Source organism: Bos javanicus, chromosome 10 (genome assembly GCF_032452875.1).
Source record: "Bos javanicus breed banteng chromosome 10, ARS-OSU_banteng_1.0, whole genome shotgun sequence".
Taxonomy (NCBI): domain Eukaryota; kingdom Metazoa; phylum Chordata; class Mammalia; order Artiodactyla; family Bovidae; genus Bos; species Bos javanicus.
Window position 1 is genome coordinate 1,102,362 of NC_083877.1, and position 17,715 is coordinate 1,120,076.

Consider the following 17,715-nt stretch of genomic DNA (forward strand, 5'->3'; position numbering starts at 1 on the left):
GACAGCAAGGAGATCAAACCAATCAATCTTAAGGGAAATCAACCCTGAATATTCAGTCCACTGGAAGGACTGATGCTAAAGCTGAAGCTCCAGTATTTTGGTAATCGGATGTGAACAGATGACTCATTGGAAAAGTCCCTGACGCTAGAAAAGATTGAGGGCAGAAGGAGAAGGGGATATCAGAGGATGAGATGGCTGGACGGCATCACTGATGCAATGAACATGAACTTGGGTAGACTCCAGGAGATGGTGAGGGACAGGAGGCCATGGAGTCTCCAAGAATCGACACAACTGGGTGACTGAAAAACAGCAACAACAAATGTGAGATCCAGAAAGGATGGGCCTCATCTATCTTGGCTTCTGGTGTATATTCAGGGCCTAGCAGACAGAAAGGGCTCAGTAAACAACTGTTGAATGAGTGAATATTAAGTACTGATGATTCAGTAGCCTCTGAAAAGAGTCTACAGCCTTTAGCAAATTAAATCTAAATAGGTCTAATACTAACGGAAAGTGAATTTAAGGGCAGAAGACTTTATTCTAGAATCTTTTTTATACTTGACAAAAACAGCACTCACCATTCTCTGGTTTCACACTAAGTCATCCTGAAAAATCTACCCATGTCCAGTTGTTTTCTGTTAAAAAGTCATAGCGTGGGACTGTCTACACTAAATTATTATTCGTATAGTTGTTACTGGTAAAATCCAAAGAGCATTGCTTAACTCTCTACATTCCTCTGTCAATGTGGATGTAATCTAAGGCAAATGAAATCATACTCTATAAAATAATGCAGATATTCAGGCTAAGTTGAACAGAATAAAACATTATAATAAAAATGTGAATAAAAATTGTAAAAAGTTATTTGAGGTAACTATAAAAATTATTTTAAAATGATTTAAAACAGAGACTTTATTTTAATTTATTAAAGAGACTTCCCCGGTGGTCCAGTGATTAAGAGTCTGCCTGCCAGTGCAGGGGACACGTGTTCGATCCCTGGTCAGGAAGGTTCCACACGCCACAACTACCATAGCCTCTGCACCCTAAAGCCTGTGCTGTGCAACAGAAAAAGCCGCTACAACGAGAAGTCCATGCACCTTGACTAGAGAGCAGGCCCCACTCACTGCGACGAGGAAAACCCCAGGGCAGCAACAAAGACCCAGCGCAGCCGTAAATAAATAAATAAAAGAGCACTCTGAAATTGAGCCAATGTTTTCCTCTTTTAGCTTATCAAGATAATGGTCTATCCTCTAGGTAATGTTGCAGTCTTTTGTAGCTTAAGATGTTTATGTCTAATCCGAATCATGGCATCCTTTAACATTAAAGTTGTGAAGCTGCTATCAAGCAATCTAAGTTCCTCCTACACGTTAAAGACATACACTGTAAGTAACCACAGTCCCACAAAATCCGGAAATGGAAGCTCCTCCTTTAATCCATCTCCTATACCATTGTGTTATAAACACACCAAATATGCATGTGATGTAGACTTGGTATACTGTGTCAAACCTAAATTTAGTGACAATTGTATAAAACTAGAGGTTACAGCTGAATGATTAATGTTTCCAAGTTCAAACTGTTTGCATAAGAATGGTCATCAAAAGTCTCAGCACTGACTTTCAGTAAATTGTGTAAAGCTAGTTAAGATGATAATCATTTCATACACACATCATGATTTTTTTATACTAATACTCTCTCACTTTCAGCAGAGAGTTTTTGCTATGGTGACCAATAGGTAAGAGTTATCAGAAACAAAGGGAACTAAAAAAATCCAGCCTGTACCCCTAAATCTTATTCCAAATCCTTCAATACCAGCTAGTCATAAATCTACATCAGTGTCAGTTTTACAGAGACCACGCTGGATAGTAAGCAAAAGGCTACATGGTCAAATCATTCTCTCCTAAGTTCATGGCAAAGTGCATTATAAAGCAAAAGTTATTTATGTATTTTAAGGAAGAGGCACGCTCTTGAGTCAATGAGTGTGGTCACAGTATGACTGATGTCCAAGAGCTGGAGGATCTTGGGCCAAAACTTGTCCAGAAAAGGCTGACAGAGCCGGAGGAGAGAGAGGAAGCATCTGGGGACTGCTAAGTGATTAAGAGCTACATACAGCAGCTTGCCTGCCACATGTCAGAGGACAGTTTGATTTGACCAGGCACACGTTGTTAGGTCAGTTACTTGCTCCCATCTGTGCAGGCCTGGAGAGTTCATTTCCTTTGGCCATTGACTAGTCAAAGGATCCTAAGTGTAATAGGAAATTAGCAATTTGATTTCACTATTGTGTACCTGTGAAAGCCTGCTTTCTAATCCCTTATGCACCTGGTGCCTCCACCTTATTAAGATTTGTTTTCAGGGACTTCCCTGGTGGCCCAGTGGTTAAGAATCCTCCTGCCAATACAGGGAACACAGGTTCGATCCCTGGTCTTTGAAGATTTCACAGGCCACAGGGCGAAGAAGCCCATTTGCCACAATGACTGAGTTTGTGCACCAAACTACCTGAGTCACTCAGGCTCTAGGCCCCGTGCTCCGCAACAAGGGAGTGGCCTCTGTTGGCCGCAACTAGAGAAAGGCTTCACGTAGCAAAGAAGACCCAGCGCAGCAAAAAAAAAAAAAAAAAAAGCACTCATATCCTTCATAGACACAAATTGCTAACGCAAAATAGGTGACTGATAAAATTTCTTGTTTTCCTCCCTCTTCCCCATAATTGCTTATGAAAATGTACTCTTACTTCTTTTAGAGAATTTTCATTTTCACAGATACCAAATACTGAAATCGAAAGGATGAGGCAAGAGAGGAATTTTTGACATTACTTCTTATGGCTACTTCATGTATATATGAATCTCTCAGATGAGCTAAAATTTTATCAGCATTCATGAGGCAAGGCACTCTAAGAAATGCTTGAGATGGAGTGTGCAAATTTTTTTTTTTTTTGGAGTGTGCAATTTATCTCGACAACCCTATGAGGTAGTATATTAGTCCATTTAGGCTGCCATAAAAAAATCAACTGGGTGACTTCAACAACAACATTTCTTTCTCACAGTTCTGGAGGCTAGAAAATCCAAGGTCAAGGAGCCGCTAGATCTGATATCTGGTGAGAACTGGCTTCCTGGTTCAAGGACGGCCATCTCTTCTCTGTGTCCTCATATGATGGAAGGATCAGGAGAGCTCTCTGGGGAATCTTTTACAAGGGTGCTAGATCCACTCAGGAGAGCTCCACCCACGTGACCTTATTACTTCCCAAAAGATCCCATCTCCAAATACCATCATGCTGGGAATGAGGTTTCAACACATGGATTTTGGGTGGACACAACATTCAGCCTATAGCAGGTAGACACTAACATTATCTTCACTTTATACACTGAAGAAAGTGGGGTTTTTGGAGTTGGAGAAGTTTCATATGATTATGCAGCTAGTAAGCCAGGGCATCTACTCCAGGGCCTGAATTAAGCCTTTGCTATATCCTGGGCAGGCCTTCAATGTGAATGAAAGGCTACACCAGCTCACTGAGCTTAACGTATTCGTTCTTTCCGGGACCTTGATGCTGGTTTTGGATGCTCCGTGTATGTTGTTATGGCATGCAGAATAATGACCACCCCCTCCAAAATGTTCTTGTCCTAATATCCAGAACTTGTGATTATGTCCCCTTACACGGCAAAAGGGATGTTTTTATGTTTATGGAACTTAAAATAGGCAGATTATCCTAGATTATGTGGGTAGGATCAACATAATCACATGACCCTAAAAATGGAAGTGAAAGGTAGATGTGTCTGAGAGATGAGACGGAAGAAAAAGGAAGAGAAGTTTGAAGTATGAGAGGATTCAACGGACAGCTGCTGGCTTTGAAGATGAGGAAGGAAATGGCAACCTCAGTCCTACAACCACAAGACTCTACACGTTGCCAAAAATCCAAAATGAACCAAAGGTCAAATCTTCCTCTGAGCCTACAGAAAGGAAAGTAGCCTTGCTGAGGACATGTTGATTTTAGCCCAGTGAGGCGTCTGTCAGATTTCTGATACAGAGAACTATGAGACAGTAAAGTTGTGCTGTTATAAGTCACCATGTTTGTGGTAATTTGTCAAGGCAGCCAAAGGAAATTAATACAACTGCTCAATTCCTTCATTCAAGTTAAGTGCATTTTCCTGATGCACTTAAGAGAAGTGCACAAAAGTGTATCTTTTTCATCCTTCTCCTACATGGAGAGAAGAGTGAAAAAATGCACACCACCCTGCAGGCTATGAGGTAAATCTGGATTGCTCTCTATGGTTGGAAACAGACCCCAGGGTCAGTGGACAATCTCAGTATGGAATCCAAATGCTATGGTTTGTCCAGAACTGGCCTAACTGGTCTTGAACATAGAGAAACAACTTACCAGTGACTTATTTCCTATTTGTCTCCTGTGCAGGCATTATGAGAGAACTGGAAGGGTGAAATGCACTGCACATTTTATACCTGGTGAAAATCTCTAGATTTATATGCAATACCAACGACACATGATATTCAATTTCAGACTACAAATGTTTTGAAGAACAAAAGGATATGCCTAGGTTGACTTATTTTCATTTGTGAGAAGTTATTTTCTAGAATTCAACTTTCTGTATATTGTCACTCTGCTTATTTAATGTATATGCAGAGTACATTATGCAAAATTCTGAACTGGATGAAGCACAAGCTGGAATCAAGATTGCCAGGAGAAATATCAACAACCTCAGATACGCAGATGACACAACCCTTGTAGCAGAAAGTGAAGAGGAACTAAAGAGCCTCTTGATGAAAGTGAAAGAGGAGAGTGAAAAAGTTGGCTTAAAACTCAACATTCAGAAAATGAAGATCATGGCATCCAGTCCCATCACTCCATGTCAAATAGATGGAGAAACAATGGAAACAGTGAGAGATTTTATCTTTTGGGGCTCCAAAATCACTGCAGATGGTGACTGCAACCAAGAAATTAAAAGATGCTTACTTCTTGGAAGAAAAGCTATGACCAACCCAGACAGCATATTAAACAGCAGAGACATTACTTTGCCAACAAAGGTCCGTCTAGTTAAGGCTATGGTTTTTCCAGTAGTCATGTATGGATGTGAAAGTTGGACTATAAAGAAAGCTAAGTGCCGAAGAATTGATGCTTTTGAACTGTGGTGTTGGAGAAGACTCTTGAGAGTCCCTTGGACTGCAAGGAGATCCAACCAGTCCATCCTAAAGGAAACCAGACCTAAATATTCATTGGAAGGACTGATGCTGAAGCCAAAACTCCAATACTTTGGCCACCTGATGTGAAGAACTGACTCATTGGCAAAGACCCTGATGCTGGGAAAGATTGAAGACGGGAGGAGAAGGGGACAACAGAGGATTAGATGGTTGGATGACATTACCGACTCAAGTTTGAGCAAACTCTGGGAGTTGGTGATGGACAGGGAAGCCTGGCATGCTGCAGTCCATGGGGCTGCAAAGAGTTGGACACAACTTAAAGACCGAACCTACTGAATTTCTTGTTTGATAAATGGGAACACATAATACAATGCTCTGTCCATACTTTCAGTAGAAAATGTTGAAGACTAAGACAAATGGATTTCTTTGGAAGGAATGATGCTAAAGCTGAAACTCCAGTACTTTGGCCACCTCATGCCAAGAGTTGACTTGTCAAGAGTTGACTCATTGGAAAAGACTCTGATGCTGGGAGGGCTTGGGGGCAGGAGGAGAAGGGGACGACAGAGGATGAGATGGCTGGATGGCATCACTGACTCGATGGACGTGAGTCTGAGTGAACTCCGGGAGTTGGTGATGGACAGGGAGGCCTGGCGTGCTGTGATTCATGGGGTCCCAAAGAGTCAGACACGACTGAGCGACTGATCTGAACTGAACTGAACTGAAGACAAATGAAGCAAATAAAATGTAATTCCAATGTATTCAATGAAGCACAATAATCTTCACATTTTATTTCTTTCAATAATCTTTCTTAAATTCTATTAAGCCTCTGCATTTTCCTCCTGTCATCTGGAAAGTCTGTGCCTCAGGTTTTGTTTCCTTTGTCTTTTGCTCTTTTTATTTTGATGATGTCACCACTAACCTCCTCCAGCAGAGGGATGGGGGTTGTGCGCCAATAGGGCTGTGTCCACAGGGTCGGAGGGTCTCCTGACTGGGAAGGCTAGCCACCGCCTGGGTGGCAGGATCCAGGAACATGCAGGGTTCCGCCTCCATATTTGGGGTGGAGGGAGGGTAACAAAGAGATTACGAGGCAAACTATGCAGTGCAACTTCTTCCTAACATATATGAGAGGTAGAACAGAAATATATTAATAATTTCAAGCAGTTAAGAAGTTATCTTAACCTGAAGATACAACTTGTGGACAACTAAAGTGACCTGATCATAGGTCTCTGGCAGAATTTTGTTCTGTAGCTCAGAAAAGGCTGGAGTAACATCATTTGCATCATCCCAGGTTAGCCTGACTTCCTTCTTAGGAACTGCCAAAGTCAACCTGCTTCAGGCCAGCCTGCTCCATGGCCTTCCAGACAGAGACCTGGTCTGTCTGGTTCTCAGGTCTGTCAGCATGGGGCACCCAGGATATACTCCATGAATATGAGTAGGTGAATGGTCTGAGACCTAAGGCTGAGTTCTTATCTTCTGCATCTCTTTTCTTATTTCTGAAAGAGTCTAAGCTTTGTGGTGATGACTGAAAGAGCTAAGGGTCCCACATTGCCTAACTTGACTGTAACTTCCTAAAGGCAAGAACTATGTACTCCTTTAGCTCAATTTTAGCATCTGGTTATGTTTGTCCTTCTTTCTTTCTTAAATTACTTAAGAAGGACTACCAGTGGTCCAGTGGTCAAGACTCCATACTTCCCCTGCAGGGGGTATGGGTTCGATCCCTGGTCAGGGAACTAGAGACCCTGCATGCCATGTGGTGCAGCCAAAAAGTATTTATATATATTTAAGAAACACTTATTTTGCATCAGGAACTCTTCCCAAAACTCTAGAAATAGCAGCTCATTCAATCATCATGACAACCCTGTGAAATAGATTCTAATGTCACCCCTAGAGGCACTGAAAGCTTATGTAACTTGCCCAAAGTCACAGAGCTAAATGATACACTGGGATTTCACCCATATAGGCCGCGTCCAGAGGCTGTGCTACACACACACACACACACACACACACTACGCCTTACTATGCTGCCTCATCTTGCCAGTATTATAATGAAAGAGAGAAAAACTTGCAATCTAACTTCACAGAAAATTGGGAAAAATTTCAGAATTTTAGAAAATTGTAGAAAAATTTCTACAAAAGAATTCTAAATGAATAGTATGCTTCTAGATACTTCATGCATAGCTGATATTATACAAATGTTGACACAATATGAAAAGTTGAGATAAAAATATAGGTTGATTTGAACACTTAAAGGACATTGCTCCTTGGCTTAAAAAATAATAATACTATCAAATTGTGAATCATTTGAAGTTCTCAAAAACATGACCTTGACTTCCAGACAAATGAGTAATTACTGTATTTACTTAGGAAATTAAATTCACAACTGGCTAAAAACTTAAAATTCAGTTATTCTGGTAGCCAGTTATATCAGTTAGGGCTGCTGTAACATGTAAAATTTTAATGTAAAATGTAAAATTTCTGCATGGCATTTCTCCCTTTATCTTTTCCTTCTGTACATGACTAAACTATAAATTGCCTGTCTTCGGTGAAAGATATGTATTGTCTCACAGTTCCGGAAGCCAGATGGCCAGGATCAGGTGTTGGTAGAGCTGGTTTCCTTCAAGATCTATGAGGGCAGGTCTCTCTTTGTGGCTTGTAGAAGTCTGGCTTCGCCCCATGTGTCTTCACCTTGTCTTTCCTCTGTCCATGTCTGTCTCTATCTCATCCAAATTTCCTCATTTTATAAGTACACTAGTCATACTGGATTAGAGCTCACCCAGATAAACTCATCTTAATTTACTACCTTTATAAAGATACTACCTCCAAATGAGAAGGAGATTATCACTCCAGCTTATCTTTTTTGAAGACACTATCTGACCCATATCAGCAGTACACTGGATGAATCACAAGCTGGAATCAAGGGAGAAATATCAACAACCTCAGATATGCAGATGATACCACTCTAATAATGGCAGTGAAGTGAAACTAAATGATAGGTGATACTACTCTAATAATGGCAGGAAATGAAGAGAAACTAATGAGTCTCTTAAAGAGGGTGAAAGAGGAGAGTGATAAAGCTGGCTTAAAACTCATAAAACTAAGATTATGGCATCTGGTCCCATCACTTTATGGCAAATAAAAGGGGAAGAAATGGAAGTAGCAACAGAGTTTATTTTCTTGAGCTCCAAATCACTTCTGATGGTGACTGCAGCCATGAAATTGAAAGCTGCTTGTTCCTTGGAAGCAAAACTGACAAACCTAGACAGTGCATTAAAAAGCAGGGACGTCAATTTGCTGACAAAGGTCTGTATAGTCAAAGCTATGGTTTTTCCAGTAGTCATGCACTGTTATGAGAATTGGTCCATAAAGAAAGCTGATGGCTGAAGAACTGATGTTCTAGAATTGGGGTGCTGGAGAAGACTCTTGAGAGTCCCTTGCACTGCAAGGAGATCAAACCAGGCAATGCTAAAGGAAATCAACCCTGAATATTCATTGGAAGGACTGATGCTGAAGCTCCAATACTTTGGCCACCTGATGCAAAGAGCTGACTCATTAGAAAAGACCCTGATGTTAGGAAAGATCTAAGGCAAAAGGAGAAGAGGGCATCAGAGGATGAGATGATTAGATGGCATCACCGACTCAATGGACATGAGTTTGAGCAAAGTCCAGGAGATAGCAAAGGACAGGGAAGCCTGGTGTGCTACAGTTCATGGAGTCCCAGAGTCAGACACGCTTTAGGGACTGAACTACTACAGCAGTAGTGCATTGAGGGGTAAGAGTCCTGTCTGAATTCTAGCTCTGACGTTTATCAATTTTGAGACCTTGGTATGCCTCATTTCCCTCCTTTAAATGAGGATAAAACAGTATCTACCCCATGCTGTCATGAGAATTACATGAATCCATGCATGAAACACTTAGAATACTTAGTAGCACAATGCATGTTAGATATTCATTAATTCAACAAATTGTTACTGAACACCTATTAAGTATCAAGCACTATTCTAGGTGTTTGAGATACAGACATAAAGAAAACAGCCAAAGATACCCCCTTTTGTGGATCTCATAATTTATTGGGGGAAGAAAAAAATACAAAAAGTAGAACATATAGAATGGCAGAGAGTAGTCAGTGTTGTAGAACAAAAAAACAAAAGCAAGTCACAGGTTAGAGAGTGTTAGGATTGCAATTCTGGATCAGAGGGGACCTTATAGATTCATCATTTGAGCAAGGACCTGATGAATGGGAGAAGACAGTTAAGTGCTTATCTGGAGGTTTTAGATAGAGAAGGGCTTCCCCACTTCAGCACTACTGACATTTGGGGCTGGATTTTTCTTTTCGGGGGGCCTGACCTGTGCATTGCAGGATGTTTAGCGGCATCCCTGCTAGATGCTTTTTGCAACTGAGTAGCATCTGCCACCCTAGTTGTGACCACCTTTCTTACAAGCAAAGATGTCTCCAGACATTGTCACATGTCCTGGGGGGACAGAATCACTGCTGGTTGAGGACCACTGAGGTAGAAGGAAAGTGAGAGCTCCGGGGCAGGAGTGTGCTCAGCTTGTTTGAGGCACAGCTAGGAAGTACACAATACAAGATGAGATCAGAGGGGAGAAGGATAAACCATACACATACCACCTGTAACTTTGAGGCCATTCTTTCCATCAACAGAAACTACTGGAGGGTTAAGAGCAAAAAGACAGCACACCTTGACCCACAATTTAGAAAGACCCAAGTAGCTGCCACACTGAGAATTGTCCATAGGTAGAAAGACAGAAATGGACACCTCAGCAGGGTGGTAATCACAGTAATCTTATTATATATTTGCTTTTTGTTTGTTTAATTTGGTCACTGATTTGGCTGGGTAGTGATGGGGCTAGTGAGAGAACTGAGCTAAAATCTGGGGAAGAAAAGAGGAAGGAGAATTAGCATAAAAGGAAAAGCCTAAGAGTGGGCAAGGGAGCTTTTTGTGGAAGTGGAAGGCAGTCAGTTTGAAAGAGGGTAAAGAGAGAATGTTGGGGGCCGGTGAATGCTTTCCTAAGGAATCGTAGCTCTGGTCTGTAAGGGATGGGGAGACGTTGAAGCTTAAGTAACAAGGAAAACTCTGCAGCAGGGTACAGATCACAGGAGTCAGAAAGACTACTTTCAAAGGGAGTTTCCTGAATTAACATGCTACTGCTGCTGTTAAGTCGCTTCAGTTGTGTCCGACTCTGTGCGACTCCATAGACGGCAGCCCATCAGGCTCCACCGTCCCTGGGATTCTCCAGGCAAGAACACTGGAGTGGGTTGCCATTTCCTCTCCAATGCATGAAAGTGAAAGGTGAAAGTGAAGTCGCTCAGTCGTGTCCGACCCTTAGCGACCCCATGGACTGCAGCCTACCAGGCTCCTCCGTGCATGGGATTTTCCAGGCAAGAGTACTGGAGTGGGGTGCCATTGCCTCCTTGTCACCATTCCTAGGGGTGCGATAGGAGCCATAAAAAGAGCTTATATTTAGGTGGATGAAGAGCAGGAGCCGGACCTTCTGAAGGAAGAAAAGCGAAGTCCTGCCCTAAGACTTGGACCTATTTTCTCCAGAGTAATTTTGCTTCTAGGCAAGAACGGGGCTTCCCTGATGGCTCAAGAGTTTAATCCTTGAGTCAGGAAGATCCCTTGGAGTAGGAAATCACAACTCACTCTGGTATTCTTGCCTGGCAAATTCCTGTGGACAGAGTAGCCTGGCGGGCTACAGTCCATAGGGTCGCAAAGAGTCGGACAATGACTGAGCGACTAGACAACCACAAGGCAAGCAAACGGTACTGTCTCTGAGGCTAGAAACATTTCCGTGGTATCAGAGATCAAGCAAATGCCAAGCCCACCATGAAATGGTTTAAGTTGTGCAGTACTTTTGTTGGAAATGGTGTCCCCAGAGGAGGGTGTCTTGTTTCTTTAAGGGTTTTTTCAAAAAGACTGTTATCTATAAGTAAGAAAAGCTATGCCGAGTACCGGCCATGAAAGAAAAAGCAGGTCTGCAATCAAACAGTTCTTGGGGATTGGTCGTGCCTTTCAGTATTTAAGTGGAAAATGTGTTAGTAGATATAACACAGCAGTGTAGGTCCATCAAACCAGTCCTCCTACTTTGTAGGTGGCAGCAACAAGGCCGCCTGCCTCCACTTTCCTTCTGTCCTTCTGTCCAGTCCGATTTCTGAAAGGGGCTCACTCAGTTAACAGAGGTGGGGGCGGAGGGGCGGCCGCCGGGCAGGGAGCCGTGGGCGCAGGGCCGCCGCCCAGGGTGTGGCGCCGGGCGCGGCGCCCGGGCGCGAGAGGGGCGGGCGGGCGGGCGGGCGGGGCCGGAGCGGGGCTGCGCAGAACCGCCGGGGACGCGTCAGTCGCCCGCCCCGCCGCCCCGGCGCAGTCACCTCGCTCTGCGGCCACCGGCACCAGGAACAGCACCAGGCGGAGCGCGACGGTCCCCGCCATGTCTGCAGCCATGAGGCAGAGGTTCGACCAGTTCCTGCACCAGAAGAACTGCATGACTGACCTCCTGGCCAAGATCGAGGCCAAGACCGGCGTGAACCGGAGCTTCATCGCGCTCGGTGAGTGCAGGGCCGGTGCCCGCGGGGTCCTGCCCCGCCTGGCCCGGGGGCAGCTGTCTCATCCGCTGCCGGGCAGGCCCACGGGGACCGCGGGGTCGGCGACAGATGGGGGCGAGCGGCGGGCACCTTCAGGGACGGGACTGGCTGCCTGGACAGGCCAGAGCCGCCCGGCGAAGGGGCGCCCAGGGCGCCGGGCGCGGGGACCGCTGACGCTGACGTGTCTGCCCCGCGGCCGGACGCCAAGCGCAGTGGCGGAGCGCAGGGCTGGCGCGGAGCGGCGCGGCCCCTGCGGGAGGGTGCGCGGTGCCCGTGGCGGAACACCGGGTACCCGCCAGGCTCGGGGCCGGGAAGGGGTGTCCCCGCGGGAGCGGAGGGGCTGCGGGCCGGCCAGGGAATCCCGACTTCTCTAGACCCTCGGGGAAGGAAAGAAACGGCTCCTCCAGCTGGTGTGCCCCTTGAGGGGAGGATGGTGGAAGGAAGGGCACAAATAGGAGGCCTGCCGGGTATCCTCAGACCTGAGGCAAAGCTCCGCGAAGGCGCAGGCTCTGCCGTGGTGCGGTTTGTTTTTCTCCATCGCCTAGAACGAGCCAAGCCGTGCGCTGTGGGTGGGGGCTGAGGCTGCAGTGTGCCACCCGACCCACTTCTGTCCTCGCGTCTCCAGGTGTCATCGGGCTGCTGGCGTTGTACCTGGTGTTTGGTTATGGAGCCTCTCTCCTCTGCAACCTGATAGGATTTGGTTACCCAGCCTACGTCTCGTAAGTGACTCCCCCTGCAACTGTCCCTTCCTCCCCTTCCCCCATCCAGAGCGGTCCTAGTTACATCACATCCCCCATTTTCCTGGGAGAGTGGTCAAAGGACCAGAGAGGAGTAACTCACCGCTTAAGGTTACACATTTTAGAGCCTTAACATCTGATCTCCTGATGACTAGCCAAAATGTATGTTTCATCAGCTTATAGTGGCAGGGTGTGTGCCTTCTAACAGCTCCACAAGTGAAAGGTAGAACAAAGTGGACCTTTACTTTTGAGGAGATCTCACCAAGATCAGAGAGTGGATTATTGTTGTATTAGTTGCTAAGTCATGCCTGGTTCTTTGCAACCCCATGGACTGTAACCCACCACCCTTTTCTGTCTTTGGGGTTCTCCAGGCAAGAATACTGGAGTGGGTTGCCATTTCCTTCTCCAGGGGATCTTCCCCTCCCAGGGATGGAACCCACCTCTCCTACACTGGCAGGCAAATTCTTTACCATTGAGCCTCCAGGGAAACTCGCACAGAGAGTAGATTCCTTCTCCCTAATAATTATTTAAATGTGCATTTCACCTTATATTTATGTACATAGTAAAGCTGGAGAAGGAAATGGCAACCCACTCCAGTATTCTTGCCTGGAGAATCCCACGGACAGAGGAGCTTGGTGGGCTACAGTCCACGGGTCGCAAAGAGTCGGACACAACTGAGCGACTTCACTTTCACTTAATTCAGATTTACTCTACAGTGTGTTTAATTTAAAAATATTGTCCGATTTCATTTTTCCCCATTCATTGAACTAGGAATTATTCTTTCCCTTAAATGAATTTTGTTTTACTCTACAGCTGTTCCTGAGAACTCTGATGGGTTTTACTTTCATTGAGTTGGTCTCTACAACTTTCCTCAACCATAAGGATAAAAATAAAGGAAAAAAATGTCAGCTGGAAGACTAAGACACCAATAATACATGATTACACCTTGTCTATCATAGACCTGGCTAGAATTTAATATGTGACTAGAAAGTGGAAATGTGTTTTAGGAAAATGTTAGTTCTGACCTGAACAGTTAAATCGAAAGTACCTAAGTAGTAGTTACTGAATTAGTCAGGTACAGACATTTAGTGGCTCCAGAAAATCTAGCTACAGATAGGCTACTACTTGGTTTTGAATTTGGAGATCCCCCCCAGCATTGGAGAAGGAAATGGCAACCCACTCAAGTGTTCTTGCCTGGAGAATCCCAGGGTCGGGGGAGCCTGGTGGGCTGCCGTCTATGGGGTTGCACAGAGTCGGACACGACTGAAACGACTTAGCAGCAGCAGCAGCAGCCCCAGCATTATCTGCTAAAATACCATACATATTGTTTGTGTATGCCAAATGGTGAAGACCGACCAGAAAAACTGGATTGACTTTCAGATCAATGAAAAAGTTATCTCCTGTGCATGCTCAGTCGAGTCATGCTCTTTGTGACCCCATGGACTGTAGCCTGCCAGCCTCCTCTATCCATGGAATTTTTCCAGGCAAGAATACTGGAAACATTTGCCATTTCTTCCTCCAGGGGATCTTCCCGATTCAGGGACCAAACGCTTTTCTCTGGGGAACACTTTTGTAAGGTTTATAAAAGTTGCTTGAATTGTTTTAAACTAGCAGAGACTATGGCTCTTGAAAAATACCGCAGAGCTTAAAAAATGTTTTCTCCACATTCAGTGCCATTTGATGTATAATCTTGTGAGAACCATAACCTTGTCTGTTGGTGCGATTAGATCATTGGTATAGGCTTTAGAAAAGTAGAAGTCCGTTTCTCGGTAGGGTGTGTAGACCTGTGTATCTGGAAGTGGATGTGACTAAAGGCAGACAGAGCTTGGACAAGCTTTTCCTTGGCCTATTGGATTAATTCCAGCCATTTTAAAAGTCATATTTTAAAGTAATTTCAAGTGAGTCAATTTAAGTTTTATCATTTGTTTAAAGTCATTTTTTTATTCATTTTCTACATAGTCCATTGAATATTATTGGCTGTTTTTATTTAGAAGAAGCTAAATGTTCCTGTTTATTGCTAGGAATTATTTAAAATGGTAGACATGATCATATTTCTGAGGTAAATGGGCTTTATATATTTTAGAATTTCTCTATTCATCAAGTAGACACACTTTATTTTCTTTTCTGAGTACTCTGAGGCAAAGTGACATTTGTAGTACAATTTAACAGGAGTGATGAGTATTAGAAATCTAATAAAGGGGTTTTAATGACTTAAATAAAAATTCAGGGGATAATTGATGAGTACCTACGTCTATTAGTATTTATTCATAGGGTGTTTCCTTTTGGTAGACCGAATTCTTACTTTTAAAATGAATATGGTTGTTCAGTCACTAAATCGGTATATGACTCTTTGTGACCCGGTGGACTACAGCACGTCTGGCCTCCCTGTCCTTCACTATCTCACAGAATTCGATCAAAGTCATGTTCATTGAGTTGGTGATGCCATCCAACCATCTCATCCTCTGTCACCCCCTTCTCTTCCTGCCTTCAATCTTTCCTGGCTCCAGGGTCTTTTCCAATGAGTCAGCTCTTTGCATCAGGTGGCCAAAGTATTGGAGCTTCAGCATCAGTCCTTCCAGTGAATATTCAGGGTTGATTTCCTTTAGGATTGACTGATTTGATCTTGCTGTCTAAGGGACTCTCATTTAAAATGAATACAGGATTCTGTATCATTAAGTGAAGGCTGGTCTCTGTGGGTGCTTAGATTTTTCCCTAAAACACTGCTTCTCAGCCTTGACTGCCCACTGGAAGTATCTGAGGAGCCTTAAAAATTACTGATTCCTGGGCCCTGCCCCTGAAGATTATGATGAATTGCTCTCGGGTGCAACCTAGGTTTTGGAATTTTTAAAGGAGTCTCATTTTTAAAGGTCATGCTGAGAAGCCCCAGTATAAAGCAGCAGCATAGCTTGTGCTTAATATACTTGAAGAGGGGGATTGAAGGGGTGGAAGAATGGCCTGCAGACCCTGGGGAGGGTCTAGAGGCCCACCTGGCCTCTGCTTTGTGAAAGAGATTCAAGGAGACTGTAAGCACAATAAAGCATACAGACCCCCAGTTAGGAAACATTTGAGGCAATCACTGTTACATTAGCCTAATAAGTCTATTCATTGCTTAACCAATGTGATGGTGTAATTGTCAGAAAGAAAGTCCTTGAAAATGGTGCTATTAGTAGCACCTAAATCAGCGTTACTCAAGATGTGATCTGTCATCACTCTAATTGCTCTCGTCTGTTGGAATTCTTGCCAGCCAGAGTGGTTTTTTTTTTTTTTTTAAATACTGGTTCATCTAGTAATATTAAGCAAACACCAAATGCTGTCCATGCACCGTGGCAGCATCTCAGATACACAGGGACTAAGGCAGACATAGTCCCCATCTGTGCGCGGATAGACCACATAGTAAACTGCAGTAAATAATGAAATAGTGACCGTGTGGTGAGTCCTCCACAGAGCACTCACAGGGAGCTGTGGGAGAGGCTAACAGCAGGGACCCCCTGCAGATTACTCATCTGAGCTACTATTGGAGTTAAGACTTGATGGATGGGAAGGTGCCAGCTGAGAGCAGACCCTGGAGGAGGAAGCAATGTGCACCAGGCCCTGGAGGCACTGGTGCACTGGGAGCTCTGAGAGGGGAGAGGGGCGAAGGAGGGCCCGTGAGGGCAGGCGTCAGCCAGCCACGGCTACTGGCTGGCACGTCCAGTGTGCAGTTTATTTCGGGTAGTTGTGGGGAATTTGCATGTTTTCTGACTGCCTTGGATGGGTTCGAAATAAGAGGTGACGTGAAGATTTACATTCTTAAGGTCATTCTGGCTGCTGTGATCCCGCCAAACTATTGCTAATCCCTTTCTTTCTCACCTTTCTGTGTTCACTTCTGCCGCTTCATCTCCTTGGGCCATCAGATTGTGCTAGTTAATGGTCCCTGTTGGGTGGCCAACAATGGTCAAGCTTGGTTGACCAAGAGGCTGCAGGGTGCAGAAATAAAATTTGGAAAAGCTTGTCTGTCTTCCCAGCTTTTCTCCTGGCTCACTACCTTGGGAAATCTGTGGGTGGGGCTGAGGTGCTCCTGGCTTCCTGCCAGGTCTTGGCGGCGTGTTGGAGCCAAAGACAGCTAGAGGCCTGGCCAGGCCTCCAGGCAGTGGAACCAGCTTGTTATCAGGAGGCCCTTTCCTACTGGTTACTCTTATTTTCTGTGCAGATAATTTCCCTTTGAGAGCAGGACCTTTATCCTCTTCCTCTATGTTTCCAGACTTTTTGGCCACCCTGTATAGGCAGTTTGAAATGTCATCCCAGCCTTCTCATTATCAAGAGCTGTTGACAGAAAGACTTTAATCTCCCTACTTCCTTCTATTACTGATAAGAGAAAGCAGACTACTGGATAGTCATAGGAAACTTTATTACCACAGTGGACCTGGCCCTCCCCCATTTTTTGCTGAGATAGAAGTCTCATGCAACCCTTTTAAAGTATACAAATTTAGCAGTTAATATATTTATAGTTTTGCAGCCATCACCGCTGCCTATTTCTAGAACGGGTTCATCACCCCAAAAGGAAACCCTGTACCTCTTAGCAGTCATCCCTCATTTCTTCTACACTCCAGTCCTCAGCAATCACCAGCCTGCTTTCTGTCTGTACGGATTTGCCTGTTCTGGACATTTCATACAAACCGAATCATATCTTATGTGGCTGTTTGTTTCTGGGGTGGCCCTGCATTTATTAACAAGTCTGTCTGAGAGACCTCTCAGGAGTGTATACTATATGACGCATCAAAGTTGGAGCTGAGACCCAAGATAACCTCCTCCCGATGGTCCTGGAATGTGGTGGCTGTTCTTGACTCTGCTTTTCTGTTCAAATATAATAGGAGGGAAAGGCCAATGGCTTTCTGTTTTTGTCTTTGTCCTGAAGATAAGGGAAAGGAGGAGGGCTTGCTTTCTGTACAACCCAGCAACCTTTTTGTTTGAAATTCTATTAAAACATCTATTGCTTTTCCTCTTTTTTATTTCGTATTTTTGTTAAGGATCAGGTGGCCACCTTCCTGGGACTATCAGAGTTGGGCCTTAGCTTTCAAACGGGTAGTCTGATCATCAACGCTTTTCAAAAGATCCAGAGAGAGTTTAGAAGGTTTTCCAAGGTCACACAGAGGCTAGGCTTGGTCTGGAGCCTCAGTTAAGTGCGCAGGAATATGAAAGCACGTTCAGGCGTATTTTAGCACCAAGCTTGAGAAGATACTAGATGCTCTGAGTCCAGCATTTTAA

General features: G+C 44.4%; 1 protein-coding gene across 1 annotated transcript in view; it reads left to right on the top strand.

Annotated features, from left to right (window-relative positions):
- The first annotated feature begins 11,367 nt into the window (after positions 1-11,367).
- The window catches only part of REEP5 (receptor accessory protein 5), a 52,576-nt gene continuing 46,228 nt past the window's right edge, over positions 11,368-17,715 (top strand). Inside the window, exons 1-2 of the mRNA XM_061429910.1 lie at positions 11,368-11,698; positions 12,360-12,453. Of these exons, the coding sequence (XP_061285894.1) occupies positions 11,581-11,698; positions 12,360-12,453 (212 nt within the window). The 5' untranslated portion in view covers positions 11,368-11,580. The remainder of the gene's footprint in view (positions 11,699-12,359; positions 12,454-17,715) is intronic.